Source organism: Fundulus heteroclitus, chromosome 3, assembly GCF_011125445.2.
Source record: "Fundulus heteroclitus isolate FHET01 chromosome 3, MU-UCD_Fhet_4.1, whole genome shotgun sequence".
NCBI classification, from domain to species: Eukaryota; Metazoa; Chordata; class Actinopteri; order Cyprinodontiformes; family Fundulidae; genus Fundulus; species Fundulus heteroclitus.
In genome coordinates, this window is record NC_046363.1 from 31,530,962 (window position 1) to 31,557,797 (window position 26,836).

At 39.1% G+C, this 26,836-nt stretch overlaps 1 protein-coding gene across 5 annotated transcripts; it reads left to right on the forward strand.

The window, feature by feature from the left end:
- The first annotated feature begins 1,494 nt into the window (after positions 1 to 1,494).
- On the forward strand, positions 1,495 to 25,491 carry mag (myelin associated glycoprotein). Of its 5 annotated transcripts, none has more exons than XM_036135215.1 (13): positions 1,495 to 1,651; positions 12,561 to 12,682; positions 15,605 to 15,707; positions 16,728 to 16,803; positions 16,898 to 17,266; positions 17,354 to 17,650; positions 17,754 to 18,011; positions 19,558 to 19,818; positions 20,023 to 20,331; positions 23,097 to 23,196; positions 23,787 to 23,883; positions 24,150 to 24,203; positions 24,485 to 24,643. In XM_036135215.1, the coding sequence occupies exons 4-13, from the start codon at positions 16,758 to 16,760 to the stop codon at positions 24,641 to 24,643; spliced, it is 1,950 nt and encodes a 649-aa protein (XP_035991108.1). In that variant the 5' UTR covers positions 1,495 to 1,651; positions 12,561 to 12,682; positions 15,605 to 15,707; positions 16,728 to 16,757. The 5 variants fall into 5 exon arrangements, with proteins under 5 accessions (XP_035991108.1, XP_035991111.1, XP_035991109.1 ...); XM_012881941.3 differs by lacking the exon at positions 1,495 to 1,651 and adding an exon at positions 7,338 to 7,571 and having other exon boundaries at positions 24,485 to 25,491; XM_036135218.1 differs by lacking the exons at positions 1,495 to 1,651; positions 23,787 to 23,883 and adding an exon at positions 7,336 to 7,571 and having other exon boundaries at positions 24,485 to 24,575.
- Positions 25,492 to 26,836: the final 1,345 nt, after the last annotated feature.

Below are 26,836 nucleotides of genomic sequence, written 5' to 3' on the forward strand. Positions count from 1 at the left end.
ATATGGCACCTTTTACAGATGAATACCACAAAGTGCTTCACATAGTAGAGCTTACAAATTGAGACATGATTAAAGAGATAAAATACATCAAATGAAAGGGATAATTAAAAATAGAAAATCTATAGTTTTATGAAAATCACTTAATTGAAATGACTGGTAAACTATCAAACGTCTAGTTTTGCTCATTTTAATGTGCACACGCAGAGCCTTTGCACAAAAAAATATTTATGGTTGTGTAGTGTTGTGGTACTGATCCAAATATTTATGTTACACCCTCACCAAGTACACGCCACAGGGTGGCAAGTAGACTGTTACATAACTACTGTAGGCTGTAGGGGACCTCTTTCTAGGAAATGTAAATCAACAGCAGTAGAGTATTAATGGTTAGAGCAGCAGACAATGTGCACACCATTTAACAAGCATAAAAACCAAATTAATCTGAATGTCCAGAACAACATTTATTCAGAATTGATGACACATCATTTGCTGATTCTCTTTTTAACTGTGTTCACATATTTCTAAAAGTTATCATTCTGAAACAGATTTACTAAAAACTGTACAATTCACTCTTCATCCCCAGAGTCAGATCTATGTACAACTGAATCTGCATGTAATTTTACCAGTTTGGTGCAGTAGGTTTAAAGCTGCAGATGCAGCTAAGTGGAAGAATCAATGCTGATTTACAATTACATGTTTATTGTTGCAAAGATACTGTCACATAAAACTGCACTCATGTCATATTTTGAAAATGAAAAAAAACAGCTGTGCATGTGGCCGTTATGAGTTAAAGAGAGTTTTGTTTTGCTTAAAAAAAAATGCACTTAAACTCCAGAGAACTTTCAAATGGTATAAACAACTACTTAAGTTGAACTTTTGTTTTTGATTTGCACTAGTCCACACAAAGTATGAGGGAACATATTGCACAGTTGTACAGTAGATTGTGAAGGGTAAAGTTCTTTTCATAAATAATATACTTATGACAGTTGTATTTGGTGAAATTAGATTAACTGCAGGAATCTGAATAAGAGAAAATCTGTTGATAATTCTTACACTTTGAATATGTTAATGTTAAACTTCTTGGTCAGAATTTGTAAAAAAAAAAAATCTATTTTTATATCATTAATAGAATTTTAGATAAAATCTTTTTTTGCAGCATGCAGTGAAAGACAAATTGCAAAGTGCATCCATAATATTGTCACTATAAAGGGTGATAAAATTATTCTGTATGCTGCCTTCTTCTGATTTTATCCGCCTTAAGTCACATAGTCATTTTTTTGTTTGTTTGTTTGTTTTTTTGCAGGAAAGGGAAAATTATTTGTGTGTGCTTTCAGTTCCACCAAAGGCTCATACGATCTGCCTCAAGCTTCAGACTGGTTACATTTCTTCTGACTATCTGTGCTAAAATATTCGCACTTGTAGCTGTTCGCTGCTCATTGCAGTTTCAGTGATAGTGATACGTTTTGGTCCTTGGATTAAATGACCGTGGGATCTGCCTTTTCCCTGTAAAAATCACAGGTTTATTTTTGCCAAAGAGCCAATCTGCTGACACAGAGAGAGTGAAAAAGAGGGGGGGAGAGAGAGAAGCGGAGTAAACAAATGTTGAAGGAGAGAGAAGGACTCTCACTGGCTTCTGATCAGATCAGCTGATAAGGTAAGAGCCATCTCGCTTTATAACTGGTAGTTTTTAGAATAATTACATTTCCTTTTGAGAAAAAGTGTCCAACCTGCTGCTGGCTTTTTTTTTTTTTTACCCTGTATCACTCTTTTTCTTTTTACATGTTTAATTGTAAAATATCCTTGCAACAGGAAATGTTTTGATTGGGACATTTTCATGGCAAACCATTAGGATATGTGATCGCAGTGTTATGTGTCTGACTGTTGTGAATCTATCGGCTTTTCCACATGTTCAAAACTGCTCATATGCTTACACAGACTTATCTCTTGAAGTAATTTATAGAAGATGCATAATATCTTGTATGGTTCATTAAATATCTCTGCATAAAGTATTATATTTATTGTAGTCAATTAAAATCATTTTGATTATCTTTTTAAATATTCTAATCTGGTCATATTTGTTTGGCATTTCGTGCCACCACAGCCATGTAATGATTTCGATCAGTTTTTTTTTTTCTGTTTTCTGTTATATGTCATGAAGAATAAGTTGTATCAGTGAATATATTGGTAGCTCTTAATAGTAAGCAGCAAGAACAAAAATTTAATGCAAAAATGGTCGGACATTCTGTCGTGTCTATCAAAGACCTGAAATGAGCTGGGAATTAAGCAGGCTCTAAACCCCAGCAATGACAGTAATGTGGGAATATAAACCAGTAGGACAAATCTGAGATAGAGCGCACCTTTGGGAATAAAACCCCCCATTTAACCCAGGACAACAGAATGTCGCAGCTTAGGATCAAACACCCGAAATGGGGTCAATAATTGTTCAGTTTGCACTTGTGAGCAGAGTTTTCTCTCATGATTTCGGATTATATTCAGCTAAATCTGTTATTAAACACATCTATCTTTGTTTCATTCAGTCTCCCGTTGCACGCCGCAAGTTTAATATTTCCAATTTTACTTGGAATGAGGCTATGCAGCCAATTTTATAATAAATCATGATTTATGCCTGGAATGCTTTGCAGGTGGTTAAACAAAGTATTTGATTTTTTTTTTCCTGAAAGTGGAACAATGAAACACAAAGTATTAGCATTTTTCCAACTACTTGTGCATTTGCAAATGGCAGCCAACCTCTGCCTCTGTCCCATAAAATGGATAGGGTGGACAATGGATCCTTTCTCGCTGTACTATTCTGTTGCCCATCTCTGTCCAGCACAATCCTAACAGCCCCCTTCAACAACCACCCACACAGTCTCCCCACAGCCCCCCAAACTGCACCGTAAAACTGTAAAAGTGTGTTTTTGTGTGCTCAAACAGTTTTGGTTCCTGATGCTTGTGGTTATGGTTGAAGACTGGATTGTATTCGTTGTCTGTCAAGTAACCAAAAACTGATCTGTCTGTTTCATGTTTTTTTTTTTTTTTTTTTTGGCTGAAGACGATCTTGCTCTTGTACGTTGTTTTATTAGGTTTACATCATGCAAGCTGCAGCTCCCAACAAGTCAGTACATTCTCGTTGATTTTGACACATCATCAAAAGCAACATTGACATGATTATGGAATTTCGGACTTTTGCCGGACACACATTTGTAAAACAGAACAATCGAATGATTTTTTTAATCTCCATGCTGGCTTGCTCAGTCTCTGAACGCCCCAATGTGCTTGACATAAGCTATTGATAACGGGATTCAACTTCAAGATCCAAATATGGAAGGGAGATGAGTTAATATTGAATAATATTTGTGAGTTATCATTTAAAAACATTAAGGTTGTATGTTGAAGGTCCTTGCGTATTGCTGAATGCTGCTTGGCCCACTCTCATTGTAGATGTTCCTATGTCATGGTCAGAAGATGTTAAATAAAATTAAACATCATCAGTAAATTCAGATCTGGTAATCAATCAGTTTAAATGTAGGATTTGCTCCAGCAAGTCTTATTGTTTCTCATTTATTCATAATCAGTTTTCAGACCACCCTTGTAAAAAAAAAAAAAACATAATTCGTAACCTACCCCCAAGTTGTGGCTGATTGCCAGAAATTGCCAGAGGCCATAAAAGTTACAACCAAGGGAGCAAGGTTGAACAAGGGACAAAGACAAACAAGCAAGAGCAGAGAAAAGGGGATTGTTTTGATTAAAAGACAATTATCTGTGTGCATCGACTTCCCAGTGTTGTGCGGTGTCAGGCTCGAGCTAAGCTGTTCTGTCCCAGAAAGCCTCTGGGGACAATGGCTACTGTTTCAGGAGGAGGGGCGGCATTTGTTTGCTTGTCCCGATTTCCATGTCATGGTCGTAGCGGCATGCAACTCTGCATACCATATATGGTTAATGTTCCTACAGGTGTGGACACTTTTAAGATGCAATTAGAAGGCAATGATTTGCAAATCCTTTAAATTGGATTGCCTAAAAATGTTAAAAAGCCAAAAACAAAACATGCTACTGCAATAGTTGTAAATATTTTTCTATGAACAATATTTACTCTTATTTTTTTGATTTATTATTATTTTGGTCTCAATGATACTTCTTAAGGGGCACAACCAGAGTCAGAGAAGGTGTGTAAAATTAAGACAAAAAAGTGTACTTCCTTTCTAACGTATCAAGTTAAAAAAAGTCTAAAATTCAGTTAAGGTGTAAACAGAGGTTGAAAATGTGCAACTGATAGATATGCACGTGGCTCGGATTTATCTTTAAATGACTGTGTCTTCCGTGTATTTTGTTCAGTGAGTGTTGGCTTCAGCAGAAAACATAATGGTGTTTAAAAGCTGCTTCAGAGTGACACCAGTTGACTGCATGAGCCATCTAATGGTCATGTAGGACTGCTGAGTGACTTTGGAGAGGCAGTAACAGAGAAGCTGTTCATACGCTAGCTTGGCAGTAAGGTGCCAGAAAAAAAAAAAACACGTCAGAAAGTATTCAGTGCAACATAAGATGACTGAATAGACATACTTGCAGTATTTCAATATTAAAGAAGATCCTCTAACTTAGAAATAGTTCCAACATCTGACCAACATTTTAACACCTCACACTCCTAAGCGGCTTATAAAAATAGAGGCTGTAATATCTTCATAAACAATAAAGTTGAAATGTGATAAATCTCACTTACGCGTTGCTTTCAGATGAGAACATTTGAATCCTCTCATCTTTAGCAAGACTATTTGAGTGGTTTCACATGATAACATGAGAGAAGTATGGTCCACCTAAAAGTGAAACAGACTGGCAATAAAACTCCACACATTGAACATTAACTCTAAATATAATGACTATGCCATAATGTTAAATTTGTATTCTATCGTAAGTTCGATGGCATAGGAATCATGTTTTTGTCCACACCCCTTTCCATAAAACCCTAACAATTGTGTGAGGATTTCTGGCTGTCTTTTATGTTCATAGTTTAAATAACTTGAACCAGGTCGTTGAATGTGACTGTAACCGACGGTGCTTTGGATAAGCATTAATACAATTTAAATGTTTCTGCAGTTACGTGGTGTTGCAAAAAGCATGTTTTAAAAGGGTTTTATATAATAAACCAACACAAAATAAGGCATAATTGTGAATGATATGTTGTTGTAGCTCTGCCTGTGTGTTAAGGTGTTACTGTCCCATGAGCAGGTGAACTTATGTCCCATTCTCACATCTTTGGCAGCTTCTAACAGGGTTTCTTCCAGGATAATCTTGTATTTAGCTCCATCAGTCACCCTGTGATCTTTCACCCGCTGCCTTTAAAGGAAACACACACCAAGAGTGCCATGGCCCAACGGATTACATAATGCACACCATTTTATGCATTGAAAATAACTTTGAGCGGATCTTCTGCAGTTTGCTCGGACAGTCTGGGACATTTCTTTTTTAGAAGTGTTAATTATTTTTGCATCAAACTGGTTTATAAAGGATCTCTGATGTTCTCGTGCTTGGACCTTTGGACATTGACCAGATGTTGCCAGTGTGAGTTGCTCATCAGAAAATGATTGAAGCATATTTCTCTTACCCATCTAAAGCCTAGATGTGTTGCCCTGAAGCCTGAAAAAGAAAAAATATGCCCACAGCATGATGCTGCCACCACTTTGTTTGATGATTTGAGCGAAAATGCAGTGTTAGTTTTCCCCATTGTTGACAAGAAAGTTCAATTTTAGCCTCATCTGATCTGAATACCTTCTTTCACATGTTTGCTGTCCCCCCTACATGGTTTGTGGGGAAACTCCAAATATGACTTCTTTCAATAGTGGATTTTTTCTTGCCATTATTTATAAAGGTAAGGTTTGTGGAGTGGACCACAACTGGATTTCTGTAGCTTTGGGTCTTCTGGCCTCTTCTCTGGTAAATGCTCTCCATCTGTCAGCTCAGGTGAATAGTCATGTATTGGTAAATGTGCAGGCACGCCTTAATCTTTTCATTTGTGGATGATCGAAACAACGATCCTTTGTGAGATGTTCAAAGTTTTTAGATTTGTTTTATTGTTTAACAAAGCCTGAACTTTAAACCTTCCTCTTTTACCTGTCTGCTGTCTTAGTCACTGTGATGCTGTTTGCTCACCAACCTTCTCTCACAAACCTCTGAGACCTTCATAGATCGCTGGTTAAATGCTGACAAATTCCACACAGGTGGTCTCTGCTTTAATAATACCGTGACATCTCAAGGCAGTTAGTTGCAATGTATTTGATTCAGTGGTATCAGAGTAAAAGGGACTGACTATATACGCTTGCCACACTTTTTTCCGTTTATTAAATGTAACTCCACATTGATGCACTACTCTGTGTTGGTTTATCATTTTAAATACCAACAAGCCATTTGTTGTTTTAATACAACTAAATGTGCAAAGGTTCAAGAGATATGAATACTTTTGTATGATTATAATTATATTAAGATTGTAATATATGTAGATACACCAAGTTCTTGCATTTCCACAATGCCTCAGTCCTTATTTGGTTAATCGTGGCATTTGACTTATATTAAAAAGTTAATATACAGATTGTATATTAACTTTTGTGAAGCTATTTTGTAGCAAAATAATGATCCCTGAAATCTGGTCTAAAGATTTTTCCACCCAAACCAGACATGATAAACTTTGTATCTCGAGCTCACTTAAGGCATATGAAAATAGTTTTTTTGTTGTTGTTGTTGTTGTTGTTGTTGTTATTTATTGCAAAGCCATGGCTTCAACCTTGCAGATGGGAAATAGAGATATGAAAACCACTCTGTCAAATAATTTATTTTCACAGGGATGAAACAGTCAGATTGGTGGTTCTGTTCGGTTTGTGTGTTTTGTTTTGTTTTTTACACATTTAAACCATAACGTTTATGTCTATGCAACCTATTAAAAATACTTTTTATAAGGAAATAAATATATTTCTGCTTGACCTAAATAGAGACAATAACTTTAAAAAAAGGATATCCAGTTTTTGAAAAGGGCATTCTAAAAACATTAAGTATTTTTTATTCCCTTGCTTTACTTTGCTTTGCTTTCCTCTCAATTTCCATCATTATGTTCTAGTGACTTAAATTCCTCAGCTCCTCTACATTGATTTACAGGATTAAACATGAATCAGACTGTGCTGTCCATCATTCTGAAATGATGGAAGTTCTCAGTTTCATCTATCGCAAACCGACTGGCCAAGGGGAGTCAAAATGCCTTGAAATTCAAAGCCTCACCCATATTTGTTGGGGAAAGTTGGAACAGTGGGGCCCTTTGTGGTCCCCTCTATATTTATGAATGGTTGAGCCTTTGGGGCAAAGCTTCAGAACAATGCTGCTACACTGAAGGGCTGATTTTCATAAGAGTGTGGGGCTGATGTCGGCGTCGGTGGTGGGGAGGGCAGTTTATTCTCCACTATTGGGGCTTGGTACAGCGAGTGGCGAGAGGTTCTGCTGCTGTGACTCCTTACATGCGAGTGCCCAACGGAAGATTGCTGGAACCACTCCTAGAGGAGCTGCGGACATTTGGACTTTGGCCACAGCCACCTCCACAGGTGAGGAGCAGCAGCTCTTTTGTCTTTAAATGTAATATTTTCCCTCAAGAAAGAAGCAAGATGAGACAAAAGCGCAGTGAGGAAGGTGCCAATCTGGCCGCCTTTCCTAATTTGTTCTCCTTTGTTTTTAAGGTCAAACACCTACAGTCAGATTGAGAGTCTGATTTACTTGCGTGAGGCCTCATAACTGATGAGTTAGAGTGCAAAAACTGAATGAGTCACAGGTTAGATGACATTGGAGAATGAATAAGTGCGTATGACTGTGTTCCTTAGTGAATGCCTGGATGAGCCAATGTGCTTGTGATGATGTGCAAGTGTTCACACATGGGACAGGGTGTTTGATGTTAATCGGAGCTGCTAAATGTCCAGCAAATTATTACAGAACAGGATTTCGTGACTGTCCTTTTAGTGTCCGGCACGTCTTTAATTTATTGAATGGAGTTAGACATTGAAACAGATGTATGACGCAAGGCGGGAAAGCTTGCTATTTTCATAGTAAGCTAAACAAGCATGTGATTAGCATTTCTGTTCAGTCTAGTGAAATAAAACACATCACATTACCACAATAGATGTTAAATGTAATGTTAAACTGCACAAGATTTGCTTGGCTGTTTTCTTCACCAGAACCAACACAGACCCACAACAGTGTAAATTTTAGTGATTCTTCTGTTGTCCAAAATTTCAACAAACCCTGACACATGATGGTGTAATCTCACTCTCCCTGTTTGTCACACTTAGTTAAGTTGGGGGCTTCGGGAGGCCTTGGAAGGGGCTGCATTTTATTTGTACATGTCGCCGAACAGGTGATGGCTCTGTTTCTCACCTCCTTTAGTTCAGAGCGGAAGGGAGTGCACTCTTATGAGAGAGGAGGCCTGTGGCTACCATCTGCTCACGAGGGATGGGGATTGCCAGACTTGCTTTGTTTGCCAGGTGGAAAAGAACACGAAAAAAACGCGGCTAGTGATCCTGATTTGTCGCTCTGCTGACGACCTGCCAACTATGGCTCTTGTCATAGATGTGTGCTCTAGGTAAAAGACTCACTGTAAAGCTGGTGGTGGCATTTGGGAGAGAACCGTTTGAAACTAAGCTTAAAGTGTGAACTACTGGACAAGCTGAATGGAAAACGATGGTTGACAGTGTAATGGCGTTAAAAAAGGTGGGACACGTCTGCATATGCATCCGTTTCTTAAAGGATTCTGAAGATTCAAAGGAGAAAGTGTCTAAAATGTGCAAAAACGATTCAATGACACATAAATCATAAGCAAAAGGCTTATTAAAACAAGCATTTGTCATCCCTCAAGAGTCCAGTCTTTATTTCAACAGACTGTGTGACTGGGCATTGGCATGTCTTCTTTTTTATGTTTATGCCGGGTGTCTTTTGGTGAGTGCCTGCTCATCACAGCTCAGCCCTCCATGTGTGGGAGGGGGAGCAGCCATGTTTTAATACCATCTGCTCCTCTGAGTATTTTGATTGGAACCTTAGCTTGTGGTGGATCAACTCACGTCACAGGCAAAGCAGCAAAGCAGCAAGCTGTGAGCGAGCCTGTTCCGGGAAAAAAAAAAAAAAAAGATTCCTCCAGTTTGTTCCCTTGCACAATGGACAGTGTTCTGCAGACAAGGTTTCCATTCTTTCCTTCCCCTCCCTTCATCCGAGGAGCTGAAACTCTTTTGTGCACATACTGCAGATAATATTTACAATGAAAATATTCTCCTTGGCGTGGCCGATTGTTTTTGTGTGAGCAATTTCAGCGGCGTAGATGATTCATCAAAGGTGTCGCGACCTGATTTATCTGGGCTGATTGCTTGGATGGAACATGTATCCCGAAGGAATCCTGTGAAACAAGCAGTAATACTGAAGTTTGATTAGAGAAGGCTCTCTTGCACAACATTACATGAATATTAGATAAAACGCCCTCTTTAAATTTCTATTTGCATCTCTCAGTGTGTCTGAAAACCACAGAAACAAACTGATGGTGCTCACTAAGTTTGGTCTGATGCGTGCGTTGCAAATGAACAATAACTTTATTCCCAGCAGGACAATAGTGCATGCTTAATTTACAACCAGCACAGAGGGAGTGTGGAGGAAGGTCACATATCAACGTGGCCCTCACCAAAGACTCAGCCTGCAGGCCTCATGCAGCATCTGTGTGTAGGGGGTAATGGCATGCTGCTTATTCATTCGTCCATGGCTCCAGAGCCTCAGTGTAACATTCTTCACTTCAGCTCCTCTCCAGACTGTTTTGCAGAGGGATTCCCTTGAGCTCAACCGATGCCATCATTCGGCCTGTGGTCTGAAGGCTTTTGAGCTCAAGTGACGCACTCCAGTTGCAACAAAGGCGAGAACCTTACTCACTGGAGACACAATTTTGCTTTGTTGCATTAGCCAGGCGGGCGTCTCAGCGGCTCCGTGCTTGTGCACCCCGCCTCCAGACATTCCTCATCAGGGCAAATATTAGATCTGCATGTGCCTGGAAAGACATACAGTCGTAGTTTAATATCTGCCCACAAACAGCGGCAGATATTAAACACTTTTCTTGTCACTAATTATAGATCTCTTCAGCTGCAGTTAAAACATGAAGTTAAAGATCAAGCTGTTTCAAAGTAATGTAAACTTGCAATTTACATAATCATATTTTTCACAAGTTCCTCCTACACTTCGTATGCTGCCCCAATGACGCCTTAATCAAAGTGATACTGAGTCATCTCTGCTTCTCTCTTCATGCTAAAGCAGGAATAGCATTGATTTTTTTTTTTTTTTTTTTTACATAATAATACTGTTTAACCTCTTAACCACTTGATCACAAGCAGCATCTACAACAATCAAGCCTCTGAGGAGGACGCCGAATTGGACGATTAAACTGTTGGAAAGGAAGCCTATTAGATCAGAAACATAACAATGTAAAAAAGTCTGTCAAACTTTAGTAACTTCACACTTTCTTTTAAATGCTTATTTGGTAAAGCTCCTTCAGTGTTCAATTACCTTTTGGTTCTACTTAGAGCATTCAGTTGGGAATGTGATGTAGTTTTAGTATCAAACTGGAGCAATTTCTGAACAAAGACCAGCTATGCCTTCCTGAATGATCACCACCGTCCTTTATTTAATTAGATGATATTGTGTTTACCATTATTTACATTGTGGGGAAGATATTTTCCCACCTTCCAGCTTTTATTTTATTTTTTTCGATGTCTCACTTAAATATTTCACATCATTAGTCAAAAAAAGATGTCCATAGATGACCTCGAAGGACATTGCTGAACAAAAGCAACAAAAAGATCCAATATATTTGCCAATATATATATATATATATTGATGATCTCTAAGACTTCTGGGAAAATATCCTGTGAACTGATGTGACTTTTTTGAAAGGTGTCCATTTTGATAAATGTGGTGTTTCCTGAATACAACCTTTCAGAGACAAGTTATTATACCGACGGTCAAACCTTGTCAGGGTGACCGGAAGGTCTTGGGCTGCTTTGCTTCTTTAGAGCCTGGACGCTGAGTTCTGCTCTCTACCATAAAACAGAATGTCCGACTGTCACTTTGGGACGTCAGGCTCAAACACTTGGAGATCAAACACCCAACAGGAGATCACACGTTACTCCTGTACTTAAGGCTCTTCGTTGACTTCCGATTGGTTTTAGAGTACGTTTTAAAATTTTAACCATTGCTTACAGAGCCTTGCATGGCCAAGCTCCATCTTACATCCAGGAACCATTGCATGCACACATTTCTGGTCCCCCTCTGAGGTCTTCGAGTCAAGACCTTTTAACTGTTCTCAGAGCACGTTTTTAAAACAAGAGGTGATCGTGTTTTCTTTGTGGAGGCTCCAAGGCTCTGGAACTCTCTCCCTCTAGCCTTGAGAGCCTTGGATTTTGTGGAAAATTTTAGAATACACCTTAAGTAAAATCTTTTTAGACAAGCTATTAACTAGCCAATATAGTTTTATATTTAAAGTGTTGTTGTTACTTGTTTTACTTTATCCTATGTTTTTGTTTTTACTGTGAAGCTCTTTGTGACACCTCTTGTCTGTGAAAGGTGCTATATGAATAAAGCTTACTTATTTACTACTTGGGTTATGCAGTAAGGCAATGAACTAAAGCACAACAGCAGGTCTACCACTGATAGGTTAAAAAAAAGAATGTTTCGGAATGGTCTAGTCAAAGTCTGGACCCAAATAGGATTGAGGTGCTGGAGCGTGACTTTAAACAGGCGGTTCAGACTCATAACACTCCAATGTGAACAAATGAAAACAATGCTGGTGAACAGAGTGAGTCGAAATCGCTCCAGAGTAATGCAAAAGACTCATTGCCAGTTATGGCAGCTTGACTGCAGTTATTGCCTCCATGGCTGGCACCAACAGTTATTGGATTTTATACCGTTTCACACAATGCCGGTTTGGGTTGAACAGCTTATTTTCCCTGTGTAAATAAAATTATTATTTAGAAACTATATTTTGTATTTACTTTGGTTATCTTTGTCTGATATTAACATTTGTTTGGCTATTTGAAACATTTTAGTGTGACAGAAAAGCAAAAACCGAAGCAATCTTTGAGGGGAAAATACTTATGTGGCACTTTATTCCTTAATAATTTGGTCTTAATGAGAGTTATGTCTCTACACTGCCTTGTATCTGTATTTAAAACCTTATATATCAGTCTTTATACTTCCCTGTAACCAAAAGCCCTTGTTAAATGTGCTGTGTTTGTTTATACTTACCACTTATCACCGTGCAAGCAAACTATTAAATTAATGAAAGAAGTTTAAGTAGTGTTGGCCTCTGATTCAGAGATCAAGGTATGGCTACATGCCAAGAAACCCATAAAACTGAGAAAAAAGAATGCTGAGTGGGCCACTGACAGCTCTAGATATTACAGAAGACATATTTAAACCTGCCCACATGCAGACAGGGCTGCTGCAGGTCCCCTTTCCTTCCTATCTCCATTTAACATTTCATTTTTTTACCACCTTCTCTGTGTTCTTTTACACAGACTGTGGCATCGAGGACCTGGAGTGAGACCACCAGCTCGGGGGAGAACAAAAGGAACGTGAAGAAAACAAAAAAAAGAAGTCTTCAGGGTTGAGAGGCAGCAGGAGCCTGGTGCTGAGGCTGGTATGAGGCAAGTGTTTTCTGTGTGGGCCCTACAGGCGTGCACACGTATGCAGCGTGCTCCGTGCCAGCCATTTGTCTGGCCCATCAATGAGGCCGTTGTTGTCAGGGTTGGTGGTGGTGTCACTGGCCATGCCTGGCTGCTCGGCTCTGTTCTCTCCTGCCGTCGCTGATGCGCAGCCTCCCTCTCTCGCAGGTCTTAGTCATAAAGCTCTTGGCCTTTTGTTAGAGTGCAGATGGCTGAGACTCTTGTCCTGGGTGCGAATGGCTCAGAAAGTGGCCCTTTGTTGGTGGCACCTTTAGTACCAAGATAATTCATGTGTTTTTACTTTTTAAGAATAACCTAAAATCTACTGAATGCCACTGCTGCGCCGCATTGGTCATCTTAATGATGACGCTATGTTCTCCTTTATCATTGTGCAACCCTTTGGTCAACCATTTATTATTTTAAATATGCTTTATAAATAAATTGGATTGGATGTTCAGAAATTAATTTCACTGCCCCTGTGTGGCCAAAATGATAAAGAGAAATGTTTGAGGGTAAAATGCCAGCAAGACTAGAGAACTCCAAGCAACAAACAAGCTTCATAACATGTAAAAATACCATAGATTCTGTGGCTACTTTCTTTGAAGGTTTGGCTGCATGATGAGCAGAATGACGCATCCCTGACCATGTCAAGCGCACAGAAACGTTCCCTGCTGTCCATCAGCGAAGTTAATATTGCTCTTGGATTCTCCGGGGGATGTTGGGATGTGTTAATCACGAAGCTCTGAGGCGCCATCCACTCCCAATCTCACCATCTGTACTCACCGGCTGCTGCAGCACGAGGCCAAAATCCTCTGCTCGCTCTTTGCGTGTATTAATTCAGCATCTTTATGTCAGTATACATTGGATTTTTATTCCATTTTAAAACTGTTAAAGATTTAGGTTGAATATTAAGAATTTAACCGAGGATGGCAGTTTAGAAACTTCCATGTTGTGAGTCATTGCATTTGTAATTAAAGCAACAACAAAAACAATGCATTTTCCACCAGGGGGACACATTGAAAAAGCTTATTCCCAAATGCTTTCAAGCATCCCAGTTCTGGATCTTTGTTTGAGGATGTTCCCCTTTCCATCTTTGCTAATGACAGCTGTTTTATATCAGCTAGCGTCATAAATGACTAGAAATGTAACATTTTTCTGTACACTGATTATTATACTAACAGTCAGGTGGTAACTGTCACAAAAAGCAGAAAAAATACCACCTTCTTGAAGTGCAATAAAATTGCAAAAACTCATTTTTGATCTCTGATTTTACAAATATTCTTGGATAGTTTGTGTGACAGGACTTCAGTTTGTCGTCTCTTGTCATGAAAACAAAACAATTGTCATTGAAATTGGATTTAATGAAGGGGTAACCTGAAGCTTCAATTCCTGTTGACTTTCACCATCCCAGACCTCAACATCCAATATTTATGGATGAATGGCAAGATGAAAGCAACTTGTTAACAAGACTCTAAAACTATATCTTAATTAGTTTTCATTAAATTGTCTAGCGCAAACAGCAAAATCTAATTATGCTTAGTTCCTTTTTTTTATATGAAATATGGTGTTTTAGCCTGTTTAACTAATGCTATTTAGCCCGGTAGAAACCCCCCACTGGTTTTTGGGCTTGAAACTGTAACATCGTCAAATTAAACATGGTGTCCTTCCCAAATTCAAGTTCTGACTTTAGAGGTAAATGATATCTAGTATAAGCTGCCACCCGCCTTTGTTTCTGGTTCAGTGTCATCCACAGTAGCAATTTGTGATATTGGTGATACAGTCCACCTGTGGGTGCAAAATCTCCTTCTGAAAAAAAGGGTATCTCAGTGACACCCTGATAGATATTGATTATTTGCCTGCTCAGTCAGTGGGGAGCAGCTTTACATCGCTGGTAGCTAATCTGTAGATTCCTATTTGACAAAAATCTAATTAAGTAGTTTCCTATTTGTAAAGGAATATGCCACATCTAGTTATAAATATAAAATACTTAGACTATTGAAACTTGAACAGGATTACTTAACACTGAATAGAATTTTTTTATAATCGATTATAAAGATTAATTAATTAATAAAACTTTACCCCATTTGTGAAAACATAAATGAAACACTTGTCATCCTTTTCTAGTATTATGATCATTTTAGAATAGGACATGTATAAGAGTCAAAAATTTTAGACAGGTCAAAAACACCCAGAATTAATCTACACTAATAGAAAATGAACTTTTGATTTGTGAAACAATTTGTTTGTGAAAAATAAAGACCAACGTGACGCCAGATTCACCCTTTTAAGATCTGTGCTAAAGAGAGGTTAAGTTTATCTTCTTGATCCCCACATGGGAGGTAAATTTTCCAGTAGCCTTTTAACCTGCGTGTGTTTCCCATACTCAGTGATTTCTTGTTTTTTGGCTGTAGCTACATTAACATAATGAGCCTGCAACTGTTTACACAATCCAAATTAAAAATAAAGTGTCTGTAATTCCTCCATTTGCTGCCAAATCTTACTTTGTGGTAAGAAACAAAGTATGAAATCACATTCTAATGTGACTTGTTTGTACTCTGCATGTTGTCATCAGTGAGTACTGTTATCAGTCCCTCCCTCTCTCCAGATTTATTTCTAGCACAGCACAAACAGCATCACCAATCTACTGATGACATGATGTATGGTGACTGGTGTTTGGCTTCTCGTCAGAACTCAGCCAACAGTGGGGGTCATTCATCGTGAGGTCTTACGTATGGCCACCGTAATGAGAGACTCCACTTAGGGGGAGCAAGCAGGTGCCCACTGACGCTGCGTTTGTGGGACTTACTACTGCTCTTTGTCAGAGTGAGAGAGAGTGATGTAATAGCCTGATCACGGTGATGGACCTTGTAATCTTTGTTGTTGTTTTTTTCTTGTAGAGAACCCGGCTGTCGAGCTGTCTGGGTGTGAGTAAACACCCTCTAGTGGAGCTTTTGACAAGCTGCAGAGATTCGGTCCATTCGGAACTATCAACTTTTCAAGGTGAAAACCAAGTCAATCTCTGTGTTCCAAGGCAGTCACAATTATGCTTGATATTTTTATTTTATATTACGTTTTAATTCTAGTTATGACCATAGCAATCTGCCAATTTTTTCTCAGTTTTTAGTGAAGTAAGGTATGATTATAATTACTGCATAAATGCTTTTAATAATGTTGAAAGTGCTTTATTTTTACATCATGTTATTGCTGATTTATACGTTTTTGATTTTATTTTATTTTTTACAGATGACATTATAGATTATTTTCTGTTGAAATGTACATTATACAAGTCATATCTAAGGTGGAAAAGGTATTGAAATAATTTATTATAGAATTATTTTAGTTACAAAAACTGATGTATGATCAGTTTTGAGACCCACTGTATTTCCCTTGCTATTTCTGATTGCTAGTGACACATGATGGTTAGTGTGACAGTTTGGGAATAAAAATACAATTTAATTAGCTTGAAACATATAAAAAAAGATTTTTGATGCTATGTGAACATTTCAACCGGTAAATGATGAGAAAACTATTTTCTCCAAAGCCGTTTTCAAAAAATAAGTTTCAAACATCAGCTCTTTTTAGTGCAGGCAATTTGAAGGATTATCATCACATTTGTTTTTGTCACACGAGTGTTTCTGCCTCTTGCATTTTCATCAGAAGTGCTAAAGCGTAAAAGGAGCTGAGGGATTCTTCAATAATTGTACCAAACTCATGATTGTTAAGAGCACTTTTCAAAGGCTAACAGACAGTGTTTAAATTTTAAGGTACTTGACCCTAAGGGTGAAGTACCTTAAGGGTTTGGCAAAATGTGATCAAAAAGGGTACACAACATATTTTGAAAAATATTTTAGATTAATCCCACACAGAAACAAATAGACCAAGCTTTTCAATCTACAGATCCCTGTATTTAAGTGTTTTTTTCTCCTGATCAGCATTGATTTAGACAAGGCAATCTAGACAGACTTTGTTTCCCTCTTTTTGATGCATTTGTTGTAACTGACTGGGTGTTGTGTCTTCCAGAAGTCTATGGTCCAGTACTAAGCAGAGACAATGTGGTGTTTGGAGCTGCTCATACCTCTGCTGTTAATTATCAGTGGTAATACATTTCTGCCTAATCAAAATCATGTGATCTTCTCTCACTTTGAGATAAAATATATACATTTTAACTCTGTTTCCATCTTCTTGTTCAGATGGCAACTGTCAGTGGAATATTTGGTTACCTCGGGATATCTCTGCCATGACAAACTCCTGTGTGGTCATCCCATGCAGTTTTATGTACCCATCTGGAATCAGGCCTGTCCGGGGCATCCATGGTATTTGGTACTATGGCCAGCCCTATCCACAACTATTCCCCCCAGTAGTCTTCAAATCACTTACAGACATCGTGCATGAGAGCTACAAGGGACGCACCAAGCTTTTGGGTGACCTTAACCAGAGAAACTGCACACTACTCATCGGTAATGTCGGCACAGAGCACTCAGGAAGATACTACTTCCGTGCAGACATTGGTGGAGCCAACAAATATTCCTACCCAGACTTTGCTGAACTCAAAGTTTTAGGTGAGCCAACATCGAAGCAAACATTCTTTCTGGTAACCCTCTCGAAGAACCTCAAACTCAGGATAAACATGTCTTTCTTTTCTCCAGATCAGCCAAACATCGACATACCAGAGGAAATCGTCAGTGACGAGAGCCTGGAGCTGACGTGCTATGCTCCTGATAACTGCCCTGACATGACTCCAGAGATCCAGTGGATGTACACTGACTACCTGCCTGATCCGGAGTTCAGCTCTGATTCCCTGGAGGAGAGCAATACAGCAGTGATCTCGAACACTCTCACCTTCACACCCAGACCAATGCACAATGGTCAACTGCTGGGTTGCAGGGTTTACTACCCAAACACCACACTGGTCTATGAGAGACTCATCTCATTAGATGTCAAGTGTAAGTGCATTTAAACCTTCAGGCTGAGTTCTGGTCTTGTCTATTTAAATGTGGAAACTTGAGAGCCAAGAAAGGAAGACCTAATTTTTACCTTACCTCGTAGATTCTCCACGATCAGTGTGGGTGAATGTATCCTCTGAAGTGATGGAGGGCAGCTCTGTGACGCTACACTGTGAGGTGGACAGCAATCCTTCTCCTAGAATCTCCTGGAGGTTTGGAGACCAAGAGCTCCTATGGGACACAGCATCCAACATCTCTCTCTTCCTGGATGATGTGACGCCTGAAAATGAGGGGATTTACACCTGCGTCGGAGACAACGGCTATGGCGTTATGAACACTTCAATGTACCTGGCAGTGAAATGTAAGTCTGATGGACTTTAAATGAGCTCCAGAGTACAATTGACTAACAGACTTGTGATTTGTCTCTGCAGTGTCTGCAGTGTATAGTCTTAGTAAACCAAAATTACCTTTGCTGGCTCTTTGAGTCTAGCCAATATCTTCCAAACGGTCCCAAACCAAATCAGTATATAGATAGAATGACATGAAGGCAGAAAAGTGATCAAGTTACTCAACAGACAGGCCATAAGTCCAGCAACCACAATAGTCATTCTACTGTGCCCATTGTCAGAGTACAGTGATGCTAATTTGGGGTAAATCAGGACAATACAAATCTTTTATGAATACATGGATGTTTTTAGTACTCCTAAGTGTTATTAGCACTTCTAATGCCAGTTTAAGATGTCTGACTAGAGCTTATTTTTAAATGTCATGAGTTGTCAGTATCTTGCAGAAACTAACTTTCTTCAGTTAGTGTTGACTTAAACCACTACTATCTTCTTTCATTTTTATCCTACTTTGCTTTCACACCAGTTACTTTTTACATGTTTCAAAAAGCTAAATCCTTGATGGTGCACCACCACCTATACCTCATTTACACCTGCTTATGGCCACAGAGGAGGGCTGGAGCCCATCTCCAGCAGTCATTGGGCAAGAGGCAGGATATACCCTGGACAGAGACCATTTAACCTAACAGTCATGTTTATGCACTGTGGGAGGAAGGCAGGATACCCAGAGAGAACCCACACATGCACAGGGAGAACATACAAACTCCATGGAGAGACAAGGGTTCAAACCTGGGACTTTCTTGCTGCCAGGCAACAGTGCTACCAATTGTGCCACTGTGTGACCTCAAATTAGCATGTATATAATTCTTCTGTGAAAATAACCGGAAAATGCATAGGTGATGAAAAAAAACTTTTTTGTACAGAATTTGCATAAAATACTATTATGCTTTTGTGAATGTTTTAAAACAGCAGAAGTACAATCTGAACTTTGCTCCTCATTGACTGACCATTAACTTTAACCTCTAGGACCAACTAATCTATACTTAGTGAAAATGTCAAAAGTGTTATATACTGCATATTAGAAATAACAATCATATTGCTTTCTAATGAAACCTCACTTTAAAAATCCTGAGCTGTTCCTTCATTACACAGTTTTTACTTTTATCAGTTTTATGACTCTTAATACTTGGTACTGAATTCGTAACTAATCTTAGATTTCATTTGATTCCTAGTGATTATCTCATCCCCCCATTTTACCACTAATGTTGAATTATAGCAGTGCAGTGAAGCTTTTGAGCAATTTTACCTACCTGAGTATTAGTGTGATTAAACAAGCAGTTTGGACCCTTTTTGAGAAAAATAAACTTACTTTGTTTGCCAGCAACCAAAACTAAAAGTTTGCACAGGTGTCACACACTAATTTTGACTCACATATTACCTCTGCTGCAGAATTCTTTGTTTTTCTTGGTCGTCAACCCTGTTGGCGGTAAACAATGAAATGTTTTTTTTTCCAAATCTGTGCAGCATAAGTAAACAAGCTCAGATTGTCCCTGTTTGTTACAGACCCGCCTCGTGAACCTGTTGTAAACGACTCCATGACAGTAGTTGAGGGCACTTCACTGGCCCTGCACTGTAACACCATGGGGAGCCCGGCCCCAACACTCACCTGGCTGAAGGACGGGCAGCTGGCAGGCTCTATAACTGCTGGCGAGCTCTCAGTGCTGGAGATCCTGGAAATCACGCCGCAGCAAACAGGGCAGTATCGCTGCCTGGTGGAAAATGAACATGGACGAGCCAGCGCATCCCTCAATATCACTGTGGAGTGTGAGTGTCTCACTGTCCTGCATCGTTCTTAATGTGAAATTTAAAGAAGTGTGTGACATAAATACTGGAATATTTATTGCTCTTAACTGATTAAATCTGTTCGTGTAGACAAAATGAATCAGAGGGTGACTTTATAGACAAGCAGACTGGTGTAATAGTTTGGACATAAACATTTTCCTACATCTGTTTTCCTTTTTTTAACAGATGCCCCTGTGTTTCTGGAGGAGTCAAAGTGCACAGTGGTGAGGGAGGGAGTCCAGTGTGTTTGTGTGGCTGTGGGAAACCCTGAACCCACTATCGAGTTTTACCTGCCTGACCTCAACATAACCATCAACGAAACCGACGGCCGGTTCAACTTCTATACGCACACAGACGGTCATATGTCCACTGCCATGATCAAGCTGCGGGAGAAAGGTGAGCGGGCCGACAACAGCGGGCCGGCTGTAAACGTCCACTGCAGCATGTCCAACATCTATGGGAGAGAGAGTGTCCTTTTGGAGCTACAACAAGAAAGTGAGTTTAAATAATTTAAACCTTTGCTTTGACTGTTTTCATGGGTTTTCCTTTTTCCATAATTTTATCATTGTTATTCTATTTTAGAACTCCATGTTAATGTAAAACAACCTGAAATCTAAAATATTTCTATAATAAAACAAAATATTTAGGCTTCACAAGCAAATACCAGTAGCGCAATAACTTAAAATTGTCTACTAAGACTTTATCTAATGGTTGATATGATCATGATGGAGTGAAAAAGATTCACACATTTTAATGAAAGCATTTTCACTAAAAATATACTTTCACAATGTAACCATTTGCAAAACTCATTTGCCATCCACCAGCTGGCCATTTTTACTATCTGCTGTGGGGTTTTTGTGCAATCACCTACATTAGCTACTTACATGATTGTATTTGAAAGCCGTTTGAAAACATTCAATGACCAAACTAAATAGAGATGACTGTTTTTTTGTATGTTACTGAATGATTGGTTTGCTCTACGAATTAGTGAATTTAAAGCCAGCTATTCTTTCCAAAGCTTGAAGGGCATGGTTTTGAAGGTCGGCAGTGCCTTATTTGTGTGATATTATGATCTATGCCTAACCCAAGCATAATTAATAAATTGAAAATATGCATAGTCATTCCTACTGTAAACCAACCTGACACTCAAGGAAAAGTCTTAAAGGGGACATAGCATGATTTTAATGCCTTTCAAAGCCTCAAATCGAAATTATTCAGTGGTGTTCTATATAAAGTGGAACTGCTATGCTTTGGTCTGAATTTTTCGTTATTGTTGCCCCATAGCCCTTCTTTTATCCCTCTTCTGAGGCGTGGCTGAGAGGAACTCGTTTTGGTGCCGTCTCTTTAAATGTAAAGGCGACTCTTTACACCCCGTTCCCCACCAGTTAGCAGAGCATTCCACTCCACCCTGTTCAGCCATTTTTGTAGTATGCTGGGGGACGTTGTAATGAAAAAGGGGACATTTTGACTTATCCACTGGTAGCTTTGGCATCCTTCAGCTTGGACTACAGAGTCTTAAAATGATGGATTTGCGAATATGGTTAGCTCGAAGTCCATTATGATCCGAAAAATATGATCTGAACAGAATATGAAGATATCTATCTATGCAGCATCTGGAGAGATTCAAATAAAATATTCGGTATTTCTAGAGACTCTTAGTATACAACAAACTGTATTTAAGGGCTAAAAAATGGATTTTACATCATATGTCCTCTTCAAGATGGTGTTGGTGATACAAAACATCTAGGATTCACATCTGTATTGATGACTTTGAGCAATTAAAAACTGTGCTGATGTTGGTCCTTCATTACATTAGGTTCAGGAACTGTAATTAGTCCCACATACCCTATCGTGCTCCAGCAAGTTAAATCTGTATTGATCTGCAGCATAGAATAAACACCAAATAAAGCACTATTTCTCAGTTTCAATAACACAACATACAGTCTTTTCAGGATGTAACACAGGCCCGTTATACTCAGCTTCATTGTATTCCAGTGATCTTCCACTCGGGACATTGCAGAAGCACCAACATTCCCATCCATCCGTAAATTGTTTATAACTATAAAGGTAATCAGTCCACCATAGGGTAACACAGAGACACACAGAAGTAATAAGAAAAAAAATCTGGGAAAAAAAGGACAACATTGACATGAAAATTAATCAGAAAAGACCAAATGGTAGGATCTGTGTGAAAACAGTGATGGACACATGGCTCTACTGTAAATTAGGAGGCCAGCAGGTTGGAGAAGGTGTTGCTGGTATGAAGTGATATTAAGAATGAACTTGTCGGTACGTTACATTTTATTTATAACAAACCTTGTAATCTTTTATCAGTTTTTAGACAATACTTCCATAGATCCCTGACAACAGTGGAATGCTTTATTTTTCAGTAAAGATGTGTCTTTGAAAACTCATATGTTGCATCTGCTCCAGTGATGGCATAAACAAAGACTTTTAAGCTAAATCTTTTGGAGCAAACAGATGGAAGATTACCTGTTTAAATAGCTTTTTTGGAGGGTGTTTTTACCCATTCAACAGGGGGATTGTGGACACACCAAAACATTTCCAGATTCAATGTTTAGAAAGTTCATGAGAGCTACTAATTAGACTGAAAGCCTCGACAAAACTGGTTTTAAAAAAATCCAATAACAAATAAATCAGTTATAGTGTTGCAGTTCTGCCCAGATATGATGTTGCCATGGCTGGTCCTAAAGCATCTGAGCCATGGCAACTCTAACTGGCTTAAATCAAAGGAAACTGGACTTTTGCTCAGTTCATGGTGATACCTTATCTCCGAGCCTCTTAGATTGACAACGACTCTTGGAATGGTGTCGAAACCTATTCACAAAAGCTGAACTAAAGTGCAGTTGTCTTAGATTTTAACCTGTTGTAGTTAAACATTGTTGCAGTCCCGCTAGGATGCATTAATATTTTCAATTTTCAAATTACCCTTTTGACTGCCTGACGTCGCCACATTTCTTTAGCAATGAAATGATTTGAGTGAAATATAATTTGCCCAATAGTTGTGTAATAGTGCTTGGTTTATGTTCACTGGTTGAGTTATTTTTCTACAGTCAAGCCAAAATGCATTTATACCACATAGTAGATTTAGGTTTTAAAACAATTTTTGGGTTAGTGAAAAATAACTCTTGGATCCAAATCTTCCAGTGGTATGAATAACTTTTGGCTTAACACTATCTGTTATATGTTCATTTTAGTACAAATGTCACTGTCAGTTTATGTCACACTTGTGTTTTTAGAAAAGTACATGATGGCAGTTATAGTTGGCACCATTGGAGGAGTCGCAGTCATTGCCTTCATCATTGCCGCAGTGAGATACGTGGGCCAGAATAACAAGAAGTGAGTATAAATGACAAACGAATAGAGAGGTCAATGTTAGAGACAAGCCCTCTTTTTGCTGACTAAGCATTTTCTGACATCCTTGGAAACACTTAAGCCTAGTCATCCATTCTAAAACACGTGCATGCAGATTGTATTGGAGCGAATGTGGGATTTATGTGAGAATATTCAATTTCCTTTTATTTGCTACAGCAAAACTGAGATAAAGTCTTTGCAAATTCACACTGGTTGCCTTGTGAAGGTGGTTAGCAAGCTGGACTAACCTTATATTTTGCAGGCCTGATTCTCTGCTCTGACATTGCTTCCGTATCCTTGACCTGCTGTGCTAAATACAACCCAGGTAGCCCTCTTAACCAAGGTGCTTTGATTTAGCCCCGAGGCCTCATTGGACCCCTAAATTTGCCAGCTTTCTGTGGTAGATCGGCGATCTCAGCGACTAAACCCATTGAATAACCACGTCACTCACAGCCAAAGACGGCCTCCAGCATAACCTTATACTGCTTGTTTTAAAATGGATGCCCAGGCTTGGCGTGTCGCCCAGCGTTACTGGCAGTCGAGACCGAGTCTGATTATGTGACTCCGTCCCCCAGAGAGAATGGCAACCCTAGGCAGGACGTGGTCCTGGAGAACCCAGCTTTGTACTACAGCGCAGTCAAGAAGGACAAACAAAATCTGAGGAAGAAAGTGGTGAGACATGATGATGTCAATGATTCAGATTATATATACAGAGGGGTTGGACGACCATTCTCAGAATGTTTGGGGTTCATATTTTGTGTAGTAAAAAAAAAAGTACAAGACCCCATTTTAACCTCTGATAAGAGGTCATACAGTAATCTCTCCCACTAGCAGTCTAATAACTCCAACAATGACCTTTCAGACCACTGTTTTTCTCTTGCTTTCATCGCTTCTCTGCGTTTTCTGTCTGTTTCTTCTCTCCCCTAACTCTTGCACAGCTTAAGACAGAGCTGTTGGGCTCAAAGTTTAACTCCATTCTAGAGGAGACTACGGTAAGGTTCCTTAATGAATCCCTATTAAAACACAAGCCACAGTGACAGATGCATCCCCCTTCGCATATCAGCTTCTCTGTTCTGTTCACTTTAGTTTGTTTCCCGGAAACGCTTTCGGCATGGCTTTCTCATTAGTAACCCAAAATGCTAATCTAACACCAAAACATTGTCAGTCCTACTGTCATTATGTCAACCAGTAACTGCTAACATATTTTCGTTCGTGGTGTATTGCTGGCCCTTTGACAGCTATTTGTGGTGGTGAATGGTCCCTTTGCCTGCAGGGAGAAGACGGGGATTATCAACCTGTGGGCTCTGTGGGAGGACTGGAGAGGCAAGAGCTGAATTACGCTGCTCTGGAGTTTATCGGCGGCAGGCCCAGTGAGAGGGCCTCAGGGAGGGGGGATGACGGCAGCAACTACACAGAAATCAAAGCCAAATGAATCGCAATCCTTCCCTGATCCCTCGGCTATGCGAGACGCAGTGGCAGCCACGAGTTATATACATCTTCACCAAAAACTTTTATTAATTCCCTCACTGGCTATCTCCCCGTTGGTGACTCACTTTTCTGATGTATAATTTATAATGTACAAATCCATGACGGTGGCCTCCCCCTTTAAGGTGCCCATTTTCCACGAGAGACCCTTTTTATACACCACTCATTGGAAAAACTGTCTGTTTTCCAGGATGGAGCCAGACTCACAGGACAATTTCATAAATTATTTGAATTACAAGCCTGAGTTGTACATTGTTTATGCATTATTTGGTGTTTTTTTTTTTTTTTTTTTTTTAAATCCTTGCAGTTATCCTTGTCTCATCCGTCTCACTATTTGATCTGTCTGATTACTGTCACTGCGTCTGCTGCCGGTCGAAGCATCAGGGGAAGGAGTTACTGTACATCTTCTTCTGTTTTTGTCACATCAACAGAGAGTAATCCCTCTCCTCTGTTTTCTGGTTTGGCTTCATTACATCTTAAGAACATAAATATATGGAGGCAAGATGTTACTGGCAAGAGTTACGCTTCTTGGTATCTTGCCTCGTCATAACTGTATTTAATTTGTTGTGGAACCTAGGAAAACAGAAATATGTCTCTCTTACTTTTGACTTTAGGAAATTACGTGACATGCCACCTACTTATGAAAACTGTCACAATTTCCTGCATTTGTCCCAAATCTATAGATTTTCACTCACTGTGGCAAGTGCAAAATGTCTATTTTCTTCACCTTAGAGCGTATGTTTTCTCACACATACTAGAAATTACAGACCTAAGGCACAACATATATATATATATATATATATATATATATATATATATATATATATATATATATATATATATATATATATATATATATATATATATATGTATGTGTGTATGTGAGGGGCCAAAGTGTTATCTCTTCTAGACAATGTGTGTGTTTGTATGAGTGTGTGGTGAAATTGTGCTGAAAGATCAGCTGTCTGTGATTTGTGGGGTATCAGTTAAGTTCACAGAAATATTGAGTCCTCTTTCTCACAGGATTGCGTCAAACTTAAGAATGACGAAAGTCATGCCAACTTGTCAGCTGGTTGTGCTGCTCAAATAAATTTGATAAACCTGTGATGTAATATTAAAGCACACTAATAGTCTAACTTGATAAGGATGTCTTATTATAATAAATCCATTGATGTATATTTATGAAGAAGACGATGGCAGTGTGTGTACAAAATATCTTGCATGAGTGTTTGACAAGTTTGACAAATTAAAAAGCAGTCTTGCTACACATTTCACCAGCCAATCTGGATGTACACTGTCTTAATATAAGCTTTGAAAATATTCAAAACCTAATATTAGCTGAAGGGTCAAATCAGTCAGATAAATGCTGGGGTAACTTTTACATGCAGAGTTAAACTGGCTGTTTACTTTGACAGATTTCAACTGTTTTAAAAATATTTTATTTGTCCTCCCCGTAAAATTTTATTTAATGTCCGATGGGTAATCAGTGGTTTCAAGCTCAGTTTTATTAAAAGTGTGGATGCTTATTAAAGTTAATCTGATATTGGTTATGCACTCATCTGATTGGATTAAGGCCATACAACGACATTGAAAATCAGCCAGAAAAAAAGTTTTTTGGAGGATTTTGGAGAGGTGTTCTGGGGTACTGAGGGCTTTCATGGACTTGGGAGCACATCAAAATCCAAGATCGGGCATGTTGGAGTGTGGTAGCATCAGTGGCAGTGCATCCATGCTGCTGGGTCACTGTAAACTTGCATGGCTTCATCTTGTAAAGCGGTCGGGTCATGCCAATGCTCCAACCCAGTGAGCTATTGTAGCGCTCTGCATCGTCACAGTTATCTGCTTCAGGTCCCACCGCTGATCTGGTTTAAACCAAAAGGATCTCACTCAGCACCTGTAACAAACAATCCAGTCTTCCCTTGTCATACATACAACTCCAGAACAAGACCCGCATTACATAGAAGCTGGTATATCCCTGCTGGATAGAAGAGGACACACCTCCAAATTGCACCCATGCCCAGCTGTGCTGCTTGGTGGAACACCAAAGAAAGTTGTTCATGTTGCCAGCTGTTGCTTAAATGCAACATGCACCTGTCCAACTCGTAGGGAAAAAGCTGTGCTATTTTTTAATGAAGAAAAG

Coding starts and splice junctions, on each gene's coding strand:
- mag (XM_036135215.1), top strand. CDS start 16,758: ATGTGGTGTTTGGAGCTGCTCATACCTCTGCTGTTAATTATCAGTG. Junction 19,819..20,022: donor CCTCAATATCACTGTGGAGT/GTGAGTGTCTCA, acceptor TTTTTTTAACAG/ATGCCCCTGTGTTTCTGGAG. Junction 20,332..23,096: donor TTTGGAGCTACAACAAGAAA/GTGAGTTTAAAT, acceptor TTGTGTTTTTAG/AAAAGTACATGATGGCAGTT.